The sequence below is a fragment of the Rhipicephalus microplus genome, chromosome 7, assembly GCF_043290135.1.
Source record: "Rhipicephalus microplus isolate Deutch F79 chromosome 7, USDA_Rmic, whole genome shotgun sequence".
In the NCBI taxonomy this organism is placed as follows: domain Eukaryota; kingdom Metazoa; phylum Arthropoda; class Arachnida; order Ixodida; family Ixodidae; genus Rhipicephalus; species Rhipicephalus microplus.
Window position 1 is genome coordinate 13458421 of NC_134706.1, and position 16361 is coordinate 13474781.

The 16361-nt window shown below is 50.5% G+C and overlaps 1 protein-coding gene across 1 annotated transcript; it reads left to right on the plus strand.

The window, feature by feature from the left end:
• The first annotated feature begins 3199 nt into the window (after positions 1-3199).
• Positions 3200-7774, plus strand: LOC142767286 (uncharacterized). Its single transcript, XM_075868700.1, has 2 exons — positions 3200-4229; positions 4317-7774. Exons 1-2 carry the CDS (start codon positions 4023-4025, stop codon positions 6579-6581), a joined length of 2472 nt encoding a protein of 823 aa, XP_075724815.1. The 5' UTR covers positions 3200-4022; the 3' UTR covers positions 6582-7774.
• Positions 7775-16361: the final 8587 nt, after the last annotated feature.

A 16361-nucleotide genomic window follows, 5' to 3' on the forward strand; every position in this document is an offset into this window, starting at 1 on the left:
CCCCTAAAGTGACGGCTCTCGGCCAAGACTATAGAGTGACTTATGGCGTTTCTCACAGGGCAGATCTGTGGAGTGGCTGCTGAAATCCCGGAACGAGCACTTGGATTGCACCAAACCGAATGCGCCAGTGAAACAGGTGAATGCCCCGAAGAAGGTCGTTCCGGAAGTGGTTTACGTATACGAGAATAAACCAGTTTCGGAAGCGAATCATTTTTTCTATTCTCTACGTTTCTATGGCAAATTCGTCTCTACTGCAAAGCGCCCATTTTGACCATGCTGTCGCCAAAAGCAGGGGTACCATTTTCTTGTCCTGCGCTGACGAATATGGACGAGCACATGAAAATCCATCCGGCTGTGCGTCGGCTGCTGCTGGGTGTGCTCGTCGCTAGACAGCAGTTGCTCCCCAGCAGCGAACGCAGCCATATTACCATATCGTTTCTCTATGTCTCAGGCCACGCAAAACGGCGGAAATGACGTATGCTGCTCTTCGTACTTCCGCTCGAATCCGCGACTTGGCGGCGAAGCAGTTGGAGCAATGCGCCTCGGAGCGGGTTGCTCTGAAACTACCACTAAAAAGTGTGGACCCGCTTCTAATCTACCAGTGAAAGATTCGTCGCCACGGAGCGAAAAAACCTGCTCCACCCAGATCTACCACTGAAGAACACCAAACCTTATCCCAAAACTCATCGCTCTTGCTTAACCTAAAATGTCCATATGCAAAGGGATTTGGGGCCCCTATTCAATAACCCCTTACTATGGAACCTCAGAAACGAGCCCTCAGATTTACACTTCTAGCTTTCCTTCATTCATAGCGATGAAATTTCTCGAATTATGCCTCGCAGTTAGTGTGCGAGGCATAAGGGGGGGGGGGGCAACGTTCATCGCACCACCACCCTCCCTGTATGTATGGAACGGACTTCACTACGCTACCCTAGGAACGGGCACCGCCACTGAAAGTTGGCGTCGTGTGGGGACTCCCTTAATCCTGGTCATGATAATCTTCGCAAAAATTTCTGCAATTGCAGCTACTTCACAAAACTTGCGCTCAGATGCCTCGAATGCCCTCTCGAATATTCATACTCAAGTGAAAAAGAATTATGCAGCAAATCGTTTAATATAAAGAGAAAATGTTCTGACGGCTCGCATCACCGCTCCATTGTTTAAAACCATCCATCGTCTCTCGGAATGACTGATTTCTTTGTATTTATTCTTGTTTTCAAAGGCCGCGCCAGTAACGCAATAGCGACGCACAGATGTAAGCGATCACAAGCTGAAGTCCGCCTGCGCAATCGATCATGTTGATGCACAAATAAACTCTCGATTTTGCAACTAAATGAAAGCTGTGCTGCGTAATTGTTTAACGTACATACATGTGTGATGAACGACCAGTCTACCGATATGTTGGTGATTGTCGGCAGGATTTTGTCTTGGGGGGGGGGGCAAACTCGTGTTGCGTTATTGTTAGGAGAGGGGCAAAGTGTTGGAGTAGCTTGGGTGAGGACACACACCTATGTGGCTTGCGTAACGCCACCTGGAAAAATGGCTTGAGAGAGGTAGGTGTCCTTTTGTCACCCACTCCCTCTGCGTACGCCCTGCCGATGCTCATTCAATTTGGTTATATGCAGCGCATAACAAGACATTGCTGAAAAGTGCCAAGTTGGGCTAGTTTGTTGGCGTTCAATCTATAATGGTTTAACTGCCCTAATACAAACACAACAGAGAAAGTAATGGAGAGCTCATGCGCTGACTCGAGTAGTGCAAGAACAAGCACATGGTGGCTCCATACAGAGCCCAGAAACTTGATCGGTACCTACGTTGAGAGCCTGTACCAAAATGATCAACCGCCGATCACCCCAACAACATCAACAACATCATCAACAACTACAACAACAACAACCGCAACAACAACAACAATGATAATATTGATTATTATTCTATCATAATCTCTCTATCATGACCGTCTATTATAAGCGTCTATCATAATCATATCGTGTCTTTGGTATTACAGGTATTATCACAATATTCACAGGTATTATTAATACATGTGAATATAATACTTATACGACAGGTATTATTAATACCTGTGGTATAATACTTGTGAAAATCACAGGTATTATTATTATTATTATTATTATTATTATTATTATTATTATTATTGTTGTTGTTGTTGTTGTTGTTGTTGTTGTCGTCTACATGAAAGACCATAGCGCAGCCATGGTTTCTCACTGAGCAAGCGATAGCAGAACGCAGTGTTACGCCCAGGGGAGACAGGAGAAGGCCTCACCGGTGGCATATCACGCATTCGAAGACGATAAACCCCTCATGGAGGGAAAAATGGAGCACACAACGCCTCTTCACCGTGACTGTGGCAATGCGCGATTTGACGTGAACCCTACACTGCAGTGTGCTATACTCACGCACAACTTTTTTTAACAATGAAGCGGCAGGTATAGGCACCATACACGAACCAGAGGGAGCTGCAACACGGGGGACGCGAGCGCGCGTCCCCCGTGTTGCCCGGCATCAATCCACCCGCTCATGCAAGGAGTATAGTGCCTAGAATATTCTAGGCACTATACATGGGAGCGAAACGCGCCCATGGCGTTGCATATTGAGTGACCCCGTCTCAATGTTGCTTTTTTTATCCGCTAGGCTTTGCGTTCTGGCGCTGCGGTGAGATTGGGAAACTCGATTGCACGGTGCCTACAATAGTGAACTAGAATTGCCTACAGAGCAAATCACACCTGTCCTACCACCAACGAGTGTAGTTCCACAATTGCATACACATTTTATGCGTGTAAACATTGTACATTTGCGTTGTACCTTTACTTTGTACATGTATACTCTATTTCACACATCATGTGCAACGTTGCGGAAGCTATTGAGCCATCTTGCAGTCGATGCGTTCGCAAGAAAAGAGGTTTTTACCACATATAACTTGATGTTTCTTTCGTTATTACGGCGAGAAGTAATTGAAGATATTATGTGCCTCACAAACCAAAACGCCATTGAACGTGTGCTAATATGTAGCTGTATAGCTTAATTAGTTTTCACGTGGCATCGCATACAGGCTTTCTTTTGGGTACTGTTATGCCAGCGAGTCCTCGTCAAACGTCCGTGCCTCGGAAAAAGGCAATCTGGGTCAAGGGCAGCCCGCCCGACGCGAACATCTCAACGGCGTGAACACGCGCGGCGCCCTCTGGCCCAGGTGCAGTGAGTCAGCGGCGCACGTGACAGCGAGCCGGCGGCCGCGTGCCTGGTGGTCTGACGCATGGCGCGGCGGCCCCATTGGAGGAGTCTGCCCTGACGACAAAGCGGCGCTTCTGATTGGACATTTTGGTTGGACCCGGTGTAAATAAAAGAAGCCCTGCGGCGCGTCGCGATCGGCAGTCCTAGAGAGAGGAGTCCCCATGTCGGAGGGCCGACATGTGTGTGAGTCAGCGGTCTTAGGCGAAAGGCTGACCTATGTGTTAGAGAGGAGAGTTCGGCTCTTCGAGTCTCTGTCGGCCCCAGTGCCGAAATTGTAACGCCTCTGTATATATGCTGTACATAAACCTTGTTTAACTCACCGTCGTCTCGTCCGCTCGTCTTATCGGCTCTGCGCAGAAGCAGTCGCGAGCTGATAAACATACGCTACGCAACAGTGGTGGCTTCGGCGGGATCGGCCCGTCGTTCGCAACAGTGGTGGAAGCGGCGGGATCGGTCCGTTTCTCAACAGTGGTTGGCAGCTGCGGGATCGGCCGGCGTCAGCGACATCGATGCGGTGAGTGCCTGATGTTTTCCCCTCAGTTCACCAGACTACTCTAGCTCAGGTTGTAGTAGTTTAGAGAAGGGCTGTGTGAAGCATTATAGTGAGCTTTGATCGTTTCGAGCAAAGTCGAAGTGCTTTGAAACCAAAGTTAATGCGGAGGGGGTAAACACGGGAGTGTGAAAAATTGCTTGCGCGTCTTGCTAGTAGGCTTATAGTGGGTACGGCAAGTAAATTGTTAACAGGGGCAAACAGCAAGAGGCTAGTGTGAACGATGGAGAACCTTAAAGTGAAGGAACTCATCGAAATTTGTGAGGAACTCGGCATTACTTTAGGCCGTGCGAAACGAAAGCAAGCGATCCTTGAGATCATGAAGGATGAGGGAGTGTCGGCTGAGGAAGTCGATGAGGCCTGGGTGGATATTAAAGCACGCCGTGAGGAGGCTGAAAGGCGGGAAATAGAAGCTCGCGAACGTGAGGAGGCTGAAAGGCGAGAAGCTCGCGAACGTGAGGAGGCTGAAAGGCGTGAAGCTCGCGAGGAGGCTGAAAGGCGTGAAGCTCGCGAGGAGGCTGAAAGGCGTGAAGCTCGCGAGGAGGCTGAAAGGCGTGAAGCTCGCGAACGTGAGGAGGCTGAAAGGCGCGAACGTCGCGAGGAGGCCGAGAGACAAGAGCGCCTAGAGTTGAAACGACTAGAATTGGCAATCCTACAGTGTTCGCAGGCGCCTAGCGTAGCTTCTCCAACAGTTCAGGTCAGCGGTTTTAGAATTCGGGACCAACTGCCACCGTTCGTAGTAGGCGAGGACATGGCGAAGTATCTCGTCAAGTTTGAACACGTCTGTGAGCGAAATGCTTTGGAGCAGTCTCTTTGGGCGCGGAACCTGCTAGCTCTTCTTCCCGGCGAAGTGTCCGACGCGATAACTTGCTTGTCGAGGGAAGCGTTTGAGAGCTATGACGAGGTTAAAGAAGTGCTCTTGAGACGTTATAAGTTGTCACCCGAGGCTTTCAGGCAAAGGTTTCGGTATGCTAAAAAGGGGAATGAGTCACACGTTGACTTCGCGTTTCGTCTTAAAGCCGATTTGATTGAATGGCTCAAGGGCGAAGGTGTTTATGACGACCGCGATAAAGTGGTGGAATGCGTTGCATTGGAGCAATTCTACCGCTGCATCGAGGAGGATGTCAGACTTTGGCTGCAGGACAGACTTGGGGAAGTACAGTTAAATAAGGCAGCTGAGTTAGCTGAGGAGTATTATGCTCGCCGAAAGTTGCATAGCAGGGCAGTGCGCGTTGAAAAGGATGAAAGGAAAGAGGGCTTTTCAAGGAAACCTGATCAACGGAAATCCGCTCCGCACCGTAATTTCAAGAAGGAACCGTCTCTTACGAAGGACAGTGTAGGGGAAGGGCAAACAGAAGCGGAGAAATCGAGTGAGGTTTCTACCACACAGGCATTTGAATCGGAAAGCAAACGGAAGCCGCTAATTTGCTACAACTGCAAAAAGGAAGGACACATCGCGAGAAACTGTCAGGAAAAATTTGCCTTCGCAACAATCCGAGAATCAGGAAAAAACATGCGGTTGTTGGAGCCGTATCTCCAAGAAATTAAAGTAAATAAGAAAACGTGCCGAGCGCTTAGAGACTCAGCGGCAACCATGGATGTTGTCCATCCTTCATTGGTGTCTCCGGATGATTTCACAGGAGAATGCGCGTGGATCAGGCAAGTCGCCGAGGAGCAGAGTGTTCGCTTACCAATCGCCACGGTTGTCATTGAAGGCCCGTTCGGTAAGCTTTGCACTGAAGCGGCTGTGTCTGCCGCGCTAAATGATCGTTTTTCTTATCTTTTCTCCAACAACTCGGAGCAGCTTCTCAAAGAGCAGGGCAAATCGTTCTTCCCCAACTTAGCGTGCATGGCCCTCACGCGATCGCAAACGCGGAAGCCTGATCTGGTTCAATGCAGTGAACTCTCAAGTGACCTTGTCGGCGGGTCGACGGAACCCCAGAAAGGAAATTTTCCGCATGAGTCATGTGAGCAGTCACGCGAGCGGCCCGTCGCGAAAGCGGCCGGCGCGGTAGGGGGAGACGACATGGCGCCATTGAGTCAGAGCGAGAGGGTTACAACGCTCTCGCCTGTAGCGGAAAGTTGGAGCGAGCTGCCGAGAGTTGATCGAGAGACGCTCATTCGAGAGCAGCGTGAGGATCTCTCGATTGAAGCGCTAGCGGAAAGCCAAATTGAAGCGCTAGTGGAAAGCCAGAAAAACGCGGCAAAAGTGCTGTCGAAGGAGCACTACGAGGAATCGGTGAAGAAGCGTGCTTTTGAAGTAGGAAGTCAGGTAATGCTGCTGCAGCCGTCCAAAAGGAACAAGCTTGAGGTTGATTGGGAAGGGCCCGCCAACGTATTATCGAAGCCGTGCGATTCAAATTATGAAGTGAAATTAGGAAGGCGGCCGGACAAAATTTACAACTTGATGAAACCATACGTTCAACATCAAGCGGTCGTAAATCTGTTGTTGAATGCTTCAAAGGAAGAAGAAGCAGAAATTTTGAGTTCTAGTGATGTAATTGAAGGGGGATCGAAAGTAATCCGGGAGCAGATAAACCTAGAGCCTAGCGTAAGTGAAGGAGGACCTGAGAAAGAGGACCTGAGAAAGATTGTTTCCGAGTTTGGGTATGTGTTGTCGGATCGTCCCGGAGAAACGACGGTGATCGAACACGATATCAAGCTAAGCGGTGAGGAGTCTATCAGTAGCAAGCCGTATCGTTGTTCCCTTGTGCAACGTCGAAAGTGTGAGCCGCTCTTGGTGCCGCATAGGTATCGTCGCCTAAAAGTGGCCGGTTACTGAAGTGGAGCATGTTGCTCCACAGCGCAACTTTGACGTTCGCTATCAAAAAAAAAAAAAAAAAATATGAAGGAAAGGTAAACGCTAATGCAGGTGCATTGAGCAGTGCGTTCCAGCTAGTAACTTCTCAACCTTCGGTTTCTCGTTGGCGATTCGGGGCAAAATTTTGACCTCATCACGACCTGGGCCGAGCGCTCTCGTTCAGAGTGCTCTCAAGGGGCCAACTTTATGTGGTATTCTAATTCGTTGCGTTGTTGTAATTGTGAAAAATTCAAGTTCTTACTTTAAGAGTCTTGTGTCCCACATGTGCCTCTTGATGTAGAGGGAGCAAAATTCCGATAGACACGTAGATAGGTATATGTTGTATCATATTTTGTCTGGTGTTCTGTCGGGTGACCGAGGGCACTTGCTTGTGTCGTGTGTTGTCTGTTGTCGAACCGTTCTTAGCAAGTTGCAGAACCATCGACAAGTGCTGAAACCGAAGATGGTCAGAAGAGACGAGTGAAGCTGGTCGACAAGTTGCGGCGACAAGCCAGTGGAGCTGGGATCCGTCGTCAAAAATGGGATGTGTTCCCGGACCAGTCTGGAGCTGTATTCTCCCCATGGCCCTGGAGGCGAACCTGGAGGGACTTGGCGGACGAGCGCACCTGACATCCGAGCCCCGTGGAAGCAGCTCGTCTTTCCGGTGCATTGTCTGGCGGCGGGGGTGCTGTTATGCCAGCGAGTCCTCGTCAAACGTCCGTGCCTCGGAAAAAGGCAATCTGGGTCAAGGGCAGCCCGCCCGACGCGAACATCTCAACGGCGTGAACACGCGCGGCGCCCTCTGGCCCAGGTGCAGTGAGTCAGCGGCGCACGTGACAGCGAGCCGGCGGCCGCGTGCCTGGTGGTCTGACGCATGGCGCGGCGGCCCCATTGGAGGAGTCTGCCCTGACGACAAAGCGGCGCTTCTGATTGGACATTTTGGTTGGACCCGGTGTAAATAAAAGAAGCCCTGCGGCGCGTCGCGATCGGCAGTCCTAGAGAGAGGAGTCCCCATGTCGGAGGGCCGACATGTGTGTGAGTCAGCGGTCTTAGGCGAAAGGCTGACCTATGTGTTAGAGAGGAGAGTTCGGCTCTTCGAGTCTCTGTCGGCCCCAGTGCCGAAATTGTAACGCCTCTGTATATATGCTGTACATAAACCTTGTTTAACTCACCGTCGTCTCGTCCGCTCGTCTTATCGGCTCTGCGCAGAAGCAGTCGCGAGCTGATAAACATACGCTACGCAACAGTGGTGGCTTCGGCGGGATCGGCCCGTCGTTCGCAACAGTGGTGGAAGCGGCGGGATCGGTCCGTTTCTCAACAGTACGTGACGATGGCGACCACCTGGACTTTTCAGTGCAGGATAGGATACCACAGCGTCGTTCGGCACCCGCGTTCTTTTGTGCTTAGCCCGCTATCTTCATTTCGTCAGTGCCGCCAAAGGGGAGCCCAAAGAAGTGCGTTGGTTCGCCGACACTAATCAGAAATAACGCGAGCGACCACGAAACGCGCAGATCTCGAGTTATGCGTTTTGCCGGCCGAACTTCTTGCATAACTTCTACAGCATTGCACCGGAGTTTTTCTAGGAGGCATTGACTTTATGTATGAAACTGAGTATAGACAGGACGCAGCACACACACCACCTATATACTCGCATTTATGCTCTTGTTTTTACTGCATGCGCTGTCACGGCGCTCTCTTTTTTTTATTGCGGAAGTTTGTCCTACGGCATCAATACATACCAAATAAAATTATGGAGTTTCGCTCCCTCCATAAAGTCGAGGAGGGACCTTATAGGGAAAACGAAGCTGCGTGCACGCCGAGAAAGTCCCGCCTTTCACGCCAGCCTCAAACGCTGAGTTGCGTCTTGCGAACGCTGACGCTAAGTTGCGTCTTGCGAACGCTGATCGCGCGACCATCACTTCCGAAAGAGGTACGAGACGCGTTTGTTTCTTTGTTTGTTGCCTGTATGTACTGGCACACACCCACTCTGGGGGATCGGCCATGACATCTAGTAGTAGCCTACACGTGATACACTGATTGAAGAGAAAGCAAAGAAGAAGAAAACGCACGATCTCGTGCAGTCGCTGGATCGTGCAGTGATCATTCGTTTTAGACCCACCATTACCTCTGTCTCAAATCGCATCTGATAGCCTGCATCGATCCCTGATCAGATATACTCCTTTTTCGATTTTTGGCTTTTCTGTCTATATGATTTTTCCGGTCCAAAATTACTTTGTGTTTGAAAAACTATAAGCATTTTACTTAAAATCCTGCCACCCGATTCTTGGCCGATCCTCCTTTGTGGGTGTGCGCCAGAGTAACAAGGATCATCATCATCATCATTTGTGATCGGCTCACGCCTCGCGTTCGGCTGTGACGTTCGAGGAGCTCGCGACCTTCGAGCCATTCGGCTGTCGGGCGCTTGGCCGGCCGGTTGGTTCTTGAGCGAGCTGGCGCAACTGACACGTAGGCGACCGGCCGCTGCTGAAGAGGCGACGCCACAGACACCACAGGACTGACCCGACTTGTGATGGCAGAGACGCCGCATTGATGATCGGACATTCCAAAGACGTGGATCTACGCGTCATCAGAGAAGAAGGTGAGCGAAATATCTTTCAGGCTTTTCCCGTCTCCTCTGTGACGTAGCGCTTTCTGCTCGATGACGGCCAAACAGGTGACTTCGGCGCTCGACGCTTATCAGGTCGTGCCACGGGGCGAAGCGGTAGCTTAATAGCTTGAGCAAGCCTTCGATCAGCGAAATCAGAGGAAAAGTTCGGATTTCTTTTCTTCTTTGTCAGTTAGCACGGGGAGATATAGTTAGGCCTAAGGTTAGCTTCAATCGAGCTGAGCCATGCTAACGTTGGCGCTTGCAGAGTCGTGGTAAGGATAGGAACATAGTTCGTACTAATTTCAGGGAGGCACTATAGAAACTAGTTTGCACATACGGAATTAATAAATGTTCTTGGGGCTTGAGTTTGCACAAATCGAAATAGGGTATAGTTAGGACTCAACGTTAGAGTGACCAAATAGACACACGGTTAGTCCTAAATTAATCGGGGACATGGTTGGGATAGGGTAAGAATCCGTCACATTTGGACATACTCGAGATAATGTTTATTGGTTACGTTTAGGGCTAGAGTTAACACTAATGAGCACACCATCACATGTCGCTAGTTAGGCCTGATTTAATCGGCGTGCTTAAGGTCGAAACGAAGGTCGACCTTAAGGTTGCATACGAAACATACGTCGAAAGATGTGAAGGCCCAATTGCCTGTGATATTATAGGTCTCGCAGTTAAATGAAACGTGTCACGTGTTATGGCTACGCAGCGAATGTTGAGAATATATACGGTGTCTTCTGTGACGCAGTAGGCCGTCAACTTTTTTTTTTTGCATCGTCGTGGGTTGTGTTTGTACCTATATTTTGTGCTCGTAGCCAGACCCTCGTATTCAGAAACACTACATCGCTTGCCACGACCTCAACGCAGCGCTTTTGAAACGCGTTTGTGCTGCCTTAAGAGCGCGTTCCAAGCGCGCTTGTGCTGCGTTGAAGGCTGCGGCAAGTCACTTCAGGTCGAGGAATGTTTTTGAATACGGGGGTTATTAGCACGATGTTCGTACGGGGCACTTTATTTTTCTCGGCTGTTGTGAAGCACACCGGCTTAGACGTTTTCTAGACCTGGAAAGATCACGCGCGGATACTTAGCGCTAATGGAAGCGAAAAGCCAAGGCCACTTCGTGAAAAAAAAGCAAGTTGAAGATACGAATAGTCAAATGAACTCCGATATTTAGTAAGGCAAAAATGAATAGCTTATAAACGTGAGATTTTAAAAATTTTGTCGTGTTCTGGGGTTTCGGTTTCGGAATGACATGTGAGGATGCCAGGGGGCGCCGCTCTGGCATCTAGGATTTCAAGGCGACTGTAAAATTAAAGAGTGTGTGTTGGGTAACCGTGGAGTGCGGTTGTTGTTCTTTTCTTCGGCGCTTCGCGCCAACCCGCGTGTTCGGGCTGGTCGGCGTCCCCGCCGGTCGCGTACGTCTCCGTCAGCCGTCTTCTTCTTCTGCTTCGTCGGGACCAGCCAGCACCCAACACAGCAAATTTATTGAAAGAAAGCTTGGTGATCGGATTGTTAGTGTCGGGCAGCGTCTCCCGTATGTTGCGTTGCAAAATTCTTGCTTATGCCTACGCATTCCGGACGCAATCTAATCGAGCGGGCAAGAATTTAACGCGAGGGAGTACTGCTGTTGAGACGACGCAACGCAGCCTCCCTGGGTTCTTTCGTCGAAATAAATTACTCGGGCGTTTCCGCCAGGCACTTATCACAGGTCACTTTTCTCGTGTGATGCAGCGGCTTCACACCAAACGTTTCGATAGACAGAAGTTACTATGCAGCTGTGCGTCTCTGATGAGAGTCTACATATACAGGTAATAAATTCTCTGCCTGTGCATCCACTCAATTCATTTACTCTCTGAATGCCTGCATGTGATTCGTCTGCCTGTGCATCCACTCAATGATTGATTGATTGATATGTGGGGTTTAACGTCCCAAAACCACCATATGATTATGAGAGACGCCGTAGTGCAGGGCTCCGAAAATTTCGACCACCTGGGGTTCTTTAACGTGCACCCAAATCTGAGCACACGGGCCTACAACATTTACGCCTCCATCGGAAATGCAGCCGGCGCAGCCGGGATTCGAACCCGCGACCTGTCCATCCACTCAATTCATTTACCCTCTGAATGCCTGCATGTGATTCGTTTTTGCATTCAATTTACTGTTTTGGGTTACGCCACGGTGAAGTCATTGAGTCAAGATGTCAAAACTGGTTTTGATGCTGCGTATATACGCATAGTGTTTAGACGCGTTCTATACGTAAAAACGCCACGTTTCTTCTGACGCTGTGCAGGCAGTATTAAAAGTGCTAATTGAGTTAGTTTTTTCCCGTGCGATCTACATCAAGTATCCAGATTCAGTGCCTATGCAACACACCGTCATACGGTCGTTTTCTTAAGTTGTGTTCAGCACGACCCTTGACATCGCAATGTTTTTCAACGCTTTTGCTCCTCGTGGAGTACTTTTTTCCCCACTGTACGTAATTTCGAATAGTCAGCTTGAATTGAATTTTCATCACGTCGGGCAAGATAATGCGGATTTTCCGTGGAAGTATTGGGCGGTAACAATGCTAGTATTCGAGAAACGATCGTTTAGCACGCTTTCCCTGTAGCCGTTTAAAGTGCTAATACAACAGTAAAATTTTTTTTTGTGTCGTCTGTATGCACCGCGATACAGTTCGTGTCATTAAGTAGACAGCGCGTTGTCGTTATGATGCTCATTGCTCTGCTGCGGCTGAATGCGTTCATTGTTTCGGCAATATACGTATAGGCAGTGGAAATGTCGCGCCTCACTCGGAGTGACACTGGTTCGCGATGGGATGGACGTCATCCCTATGTATATATTTGTGGAAGGCAAGCTCCAGCGTCTGCAAAGTAATGGTCCGTAAGCACAGAGCCATTTCGCCACGGCAATGGCGCCACACACACACGCACACACACACACACACACACACACACACACACACACACACACACACACACACACACACACACACACACACACACACACACAAACAAACAAACCTATTGACCAAAAGGTGAAAGCGTCAGATCTTCACGAAATCAAAGGGACCCTTCTCTAAGTTTTCTTGGTAAATGGTCAAGGGTTGCGCGCACACTGTAGGTGATGACATAGCACCACGAACTTGGCGGCATCGAATCGGCCCACGCCAGTCGAAGTGCCGACTGTCGCTGTCACTGTACTTTTTTTTTCTCTTTCAAATTGCGAATGCATTTCTTAGTCGGGCTATGTCAGGCATCCGGCGGTGTCCGTGTGCCGGCAGGTGTGATGTCTCCGCTCTCACTCCCTTTCCCATAGCAACAGCTGCGGTAGCGCCGACTAAATTTCAAGGCCGAAAGGATGCCGCTGTGACGTCAGAGGGTGGGAGCCCAGTTACGCCGCGAACGCGGCGGAAAGCCTGTGTTTCGTTTACGTTTTAGGAGAACCAACGCTCCCGCTCTCGCAGCTGCTGCGGCTTGATTGGGCCGAATAAAAGATGTGGAAAAAAAGTCTTACTGAGCATGCTCAGTTGGGCAACTGGGCCCCCAACCTCTGACGTCACTGCGGCAGCCTTTCGGCCTTGAAATTTAGTTGGCGTTGGCTGCGGGCGTGCGCGCTTATCCTCGTCCCTAACAACCGGAGCATGTGGTGCGAGAGAGTGTAGGAGAGGATAGGTGCAGTGCATCGCCGCTTCTTCTCTCGCCGCTCGCTCTCCCTCCTCCCTGTGCCCCCATCCCCGTCCGCTCGCGCATCACTGTCGACCGTTCGCTGGTTGGGTGCCTGTCGAGAACACATTAATGTTCGAGACGCCACTGTGAAACGCCGAGAACGTCGTTTGTTTTGCTAACATCATTGTATTTTTTAACCGTGCACGCTAGCTATAGAGCTGGAAACGCATACCGCGTTTCTCGCGACAGAAAAAGCATCGTGCGTGCAGTAAATGGCACGTGTTGCGCAGTCGCAAGCGCAAAAAAGTGAGATTGGTTTATTGCGCGCGATTGGATTGGATTGGATAAACTTTTATTTGGTCCTCCAAAACACAGATCACTGTGTTGCGGGCAGCTCCCACGTGGGGACTGAGATGCCGAGCTCCTCAGCCGCCTCGCGGGCTTGGTGGACAGCCCAGAACTGATCTGCCAAGGACGACCTGCGTATGGCCGCCTCCCATCTGGCAGAGGTGATGTTCGGTAAATGAGCGAATTTGTTACACTGCCAGATCATATGTTCTAACGAAGCTATTTCCCCACAATGCGGGCAATTATTACTTGGGTATAGGTCAGGGTACATGATGTGTAACATTTCCAAAGTAGGGTACATCCGCGTTTGCAAAAGCCTTATATACGGGGTGCAGAAATTCATTTAATTTTAAACATCGCAAATGAACCAAAAACATACAAGCCCTCTCATGAAACTTGTGTACCCGTATCCCGAAGGATTACGGCCACTAGCATGGGACCGGTCACCATGTAGAGAACACGGTACTGCTCAAGGTTCCAACACTATTGCCTGCAGCAACGCAAAAAACGCGCTACCGAGCCCGTTGCAACAGGGGCGGCGGAAAAGACCAACGCCTCTTCTAAACAATGCCTGGGGAATGGCTCGCGCTCCCAGCGGAGTTGGCCTGCCTTCAGTTTTGAGCAAGCGCCGCGCGGTGGCGCTCGCGACCGAGACTATTATCACGGCGACGGGCGGTACCAGCTGAGCGTTTTTCATCTGCGGCCCCTAGGGGCGCGTCAGTCGAAAGTTGTTCGAGACCTGCAGGAGGGAAAGGGTGTGGCAGCCATTTTTTTTCTCATGCGGCAGGCATCTTCTAGAGGAGGCGTTGAAAATACAATCGGCTTATTCATGCCCCACGGGCTACACAGGGTGCCGCGACGACGTCTCCGTGGGCAAAGGTGATTCTCGGGGACACCGGAAAAAAAGACCCGGTCGCCCGATCGAGGGTAACTCCACTCGCGTTGGCTTCCGAGGGGTACGGGTTGGCGTAGTATGACCACGCACAAGGACACCGCACCGCTCTTAGGCCCAGCCTAAGAGCGGTGCAGCAATAGCGCCTCGCGCCAACGGCGCGAGGCGCCGTTGGCGAAGTCCGAACGAGGCCCAAACAAAGGGAGCCGACGGACGGAAAAGAAATGCCTGCTTACCCCTTGTTGACACGGAGAGGTTCTCTCTCTCTCGCTCCCTACGCGCGCGCGTGAAACTTCCCGAGAGACTCCGCACGCGGCGCCACAGTCGACATCCGCTACCGGGTGAGAGGGGTTAAACGTCGCTCCCCGCTGCCCGAGCGCAACAGACCACGGAAGAAAGGAGAGTCATGTAAGGACATGAAAACGCAGAAAAAGGCGGCAAAGCTCCCGCAAAAGCGGCGGGCTAGCCTCGCTTCGAGGCTAGCCCAGCTTTGCTCTAGATTTCCATAAACTTCATGCGTGAACCCAGGCCCAATGTTTTGCTCAAACAGCAGTGAAGAAAAGAGGCATAGATGCAAAAGCAAGTAAGCTACGCCCGATTTGCAACAGACAGATTTTCAATTACGGATGCGGTGAAATGCTGTCATGTATTTATAAATAAAAATGATTGATATGGGGGGGGGGTTTCAACGTCCCCAAACCACCATATGATTGAGAGACGCCGTAATGGAGAGCTCCGGAAATGTCAGCCACCGGTGGTTTTTTAACGTGCACCCAAATATGAACTCGGGCCTACAGCACTTCCGCCTCCACCAGAAATGCAGCCGCCGCAGCTGGGATTCTATCCCGCGACCTTCGGGTCAGCAGCCAAGTACCTTAGCCACTAGACCACCATGGCGGGGCTATACAGAAATATACATAAATTCCATCGTAACTGCACTCACAGGACTGGAGGCGAGGCACTTGCGGTAGAAAGGTTGAACTTTTTCGGCGACAGGCCAACATAGTTGTAAGCACACTTTCCTTCGAGTGTGTCTGCTTGTCGCGCACACGCATGAGCTGTGACCCGCAGAAGACCACCCAAAACAGGTCGAGTCTGTCTGCTTACTATCCGCACTCGCGTATGCTCTGTTGTTCCGCGTTCGACCAAGATTCCACCGCCAGTAAAGAACTGGCACGTTTACCGTTTTAACTGCGATTACGTTGCAGTAGAAATGATGAAAATTCAGGGGCACTCAATTTCACTTACCGACGGAAGCTCGTTATCTGAACGTGCGACGTTTTCAGCTGCTTCCTATCGACAACGAAGGCGGCGTGCAGATTCAGGATTTCTTGAAACGAACCATCGGCGAAAACACCGCGCAGCTTGTTTCGCAGAGCAGTGCCGGAAGAAATATACGCGGTAAACAGAATAAGCATATTTACTTGACGCCGGAGAAGATCCAGTTATTCGTTCAGAAAAGCTGGAAACGCTGCGCAACACGCCAAGCGATGACCGCCGGCCAGCCAATGGCGAGTCACCGCTCATCGCGGCGAGGGAAGGAAAAGTTCCAACGCGAGTGACGTGGAGTACCACGTCATCACCACCCAAACCGATGCGTGCTGGCGTGTCCGCCAATGAGCGCCTGCGTTTTGCTCACGTGTCGCACCCGTTGTCGATCGCAGTTGCGCAAGTGTGTTGCTTAAATAGTAATTCTACGTAAGGCTTGGCATGGAAAAAAAGATGTGCCACACACGTACTCCACTCGTAGTCGCAGGGTGAAAGAAATTGGAGGGGAGGAGTTGTTAGCCGTCTCAGTTGTAGTACCAAGACTATCGCTTTTTGGACATGACGTTTTGTCGCTTTGGCACTTCTAGACACAACAATCGAACAATCATTGAGGCGGCGGTTGAACGCTGTTACTTATATATAGCTTCTATACGTATAAAGTTTTTGACGGATCTGGCTCATTTGGAGTCCTCACAAGGACCAATAAGCTCTATGAAGCACATCTGAGGAGAGAGTTGGGAGCCCTATGTCCAGGGCTCTACTGGCCTTAGCCGCCCGCCGGACTTGGTCCGGGAGTGGGAGCTGCACTCCTGGGTACGAGCTGGCGAGGTGCGCCTCCCACTGCTACATACTAGGTATTTGAGGTTTGCCGATAAACTTGGCTAAGTCACTTGGTTTCCAATGGCTACGTGTGCTACGTGCTTGCAATCCATCAGGTTATTGACTAAAAGGGAATTCAGCACCGCCACGGT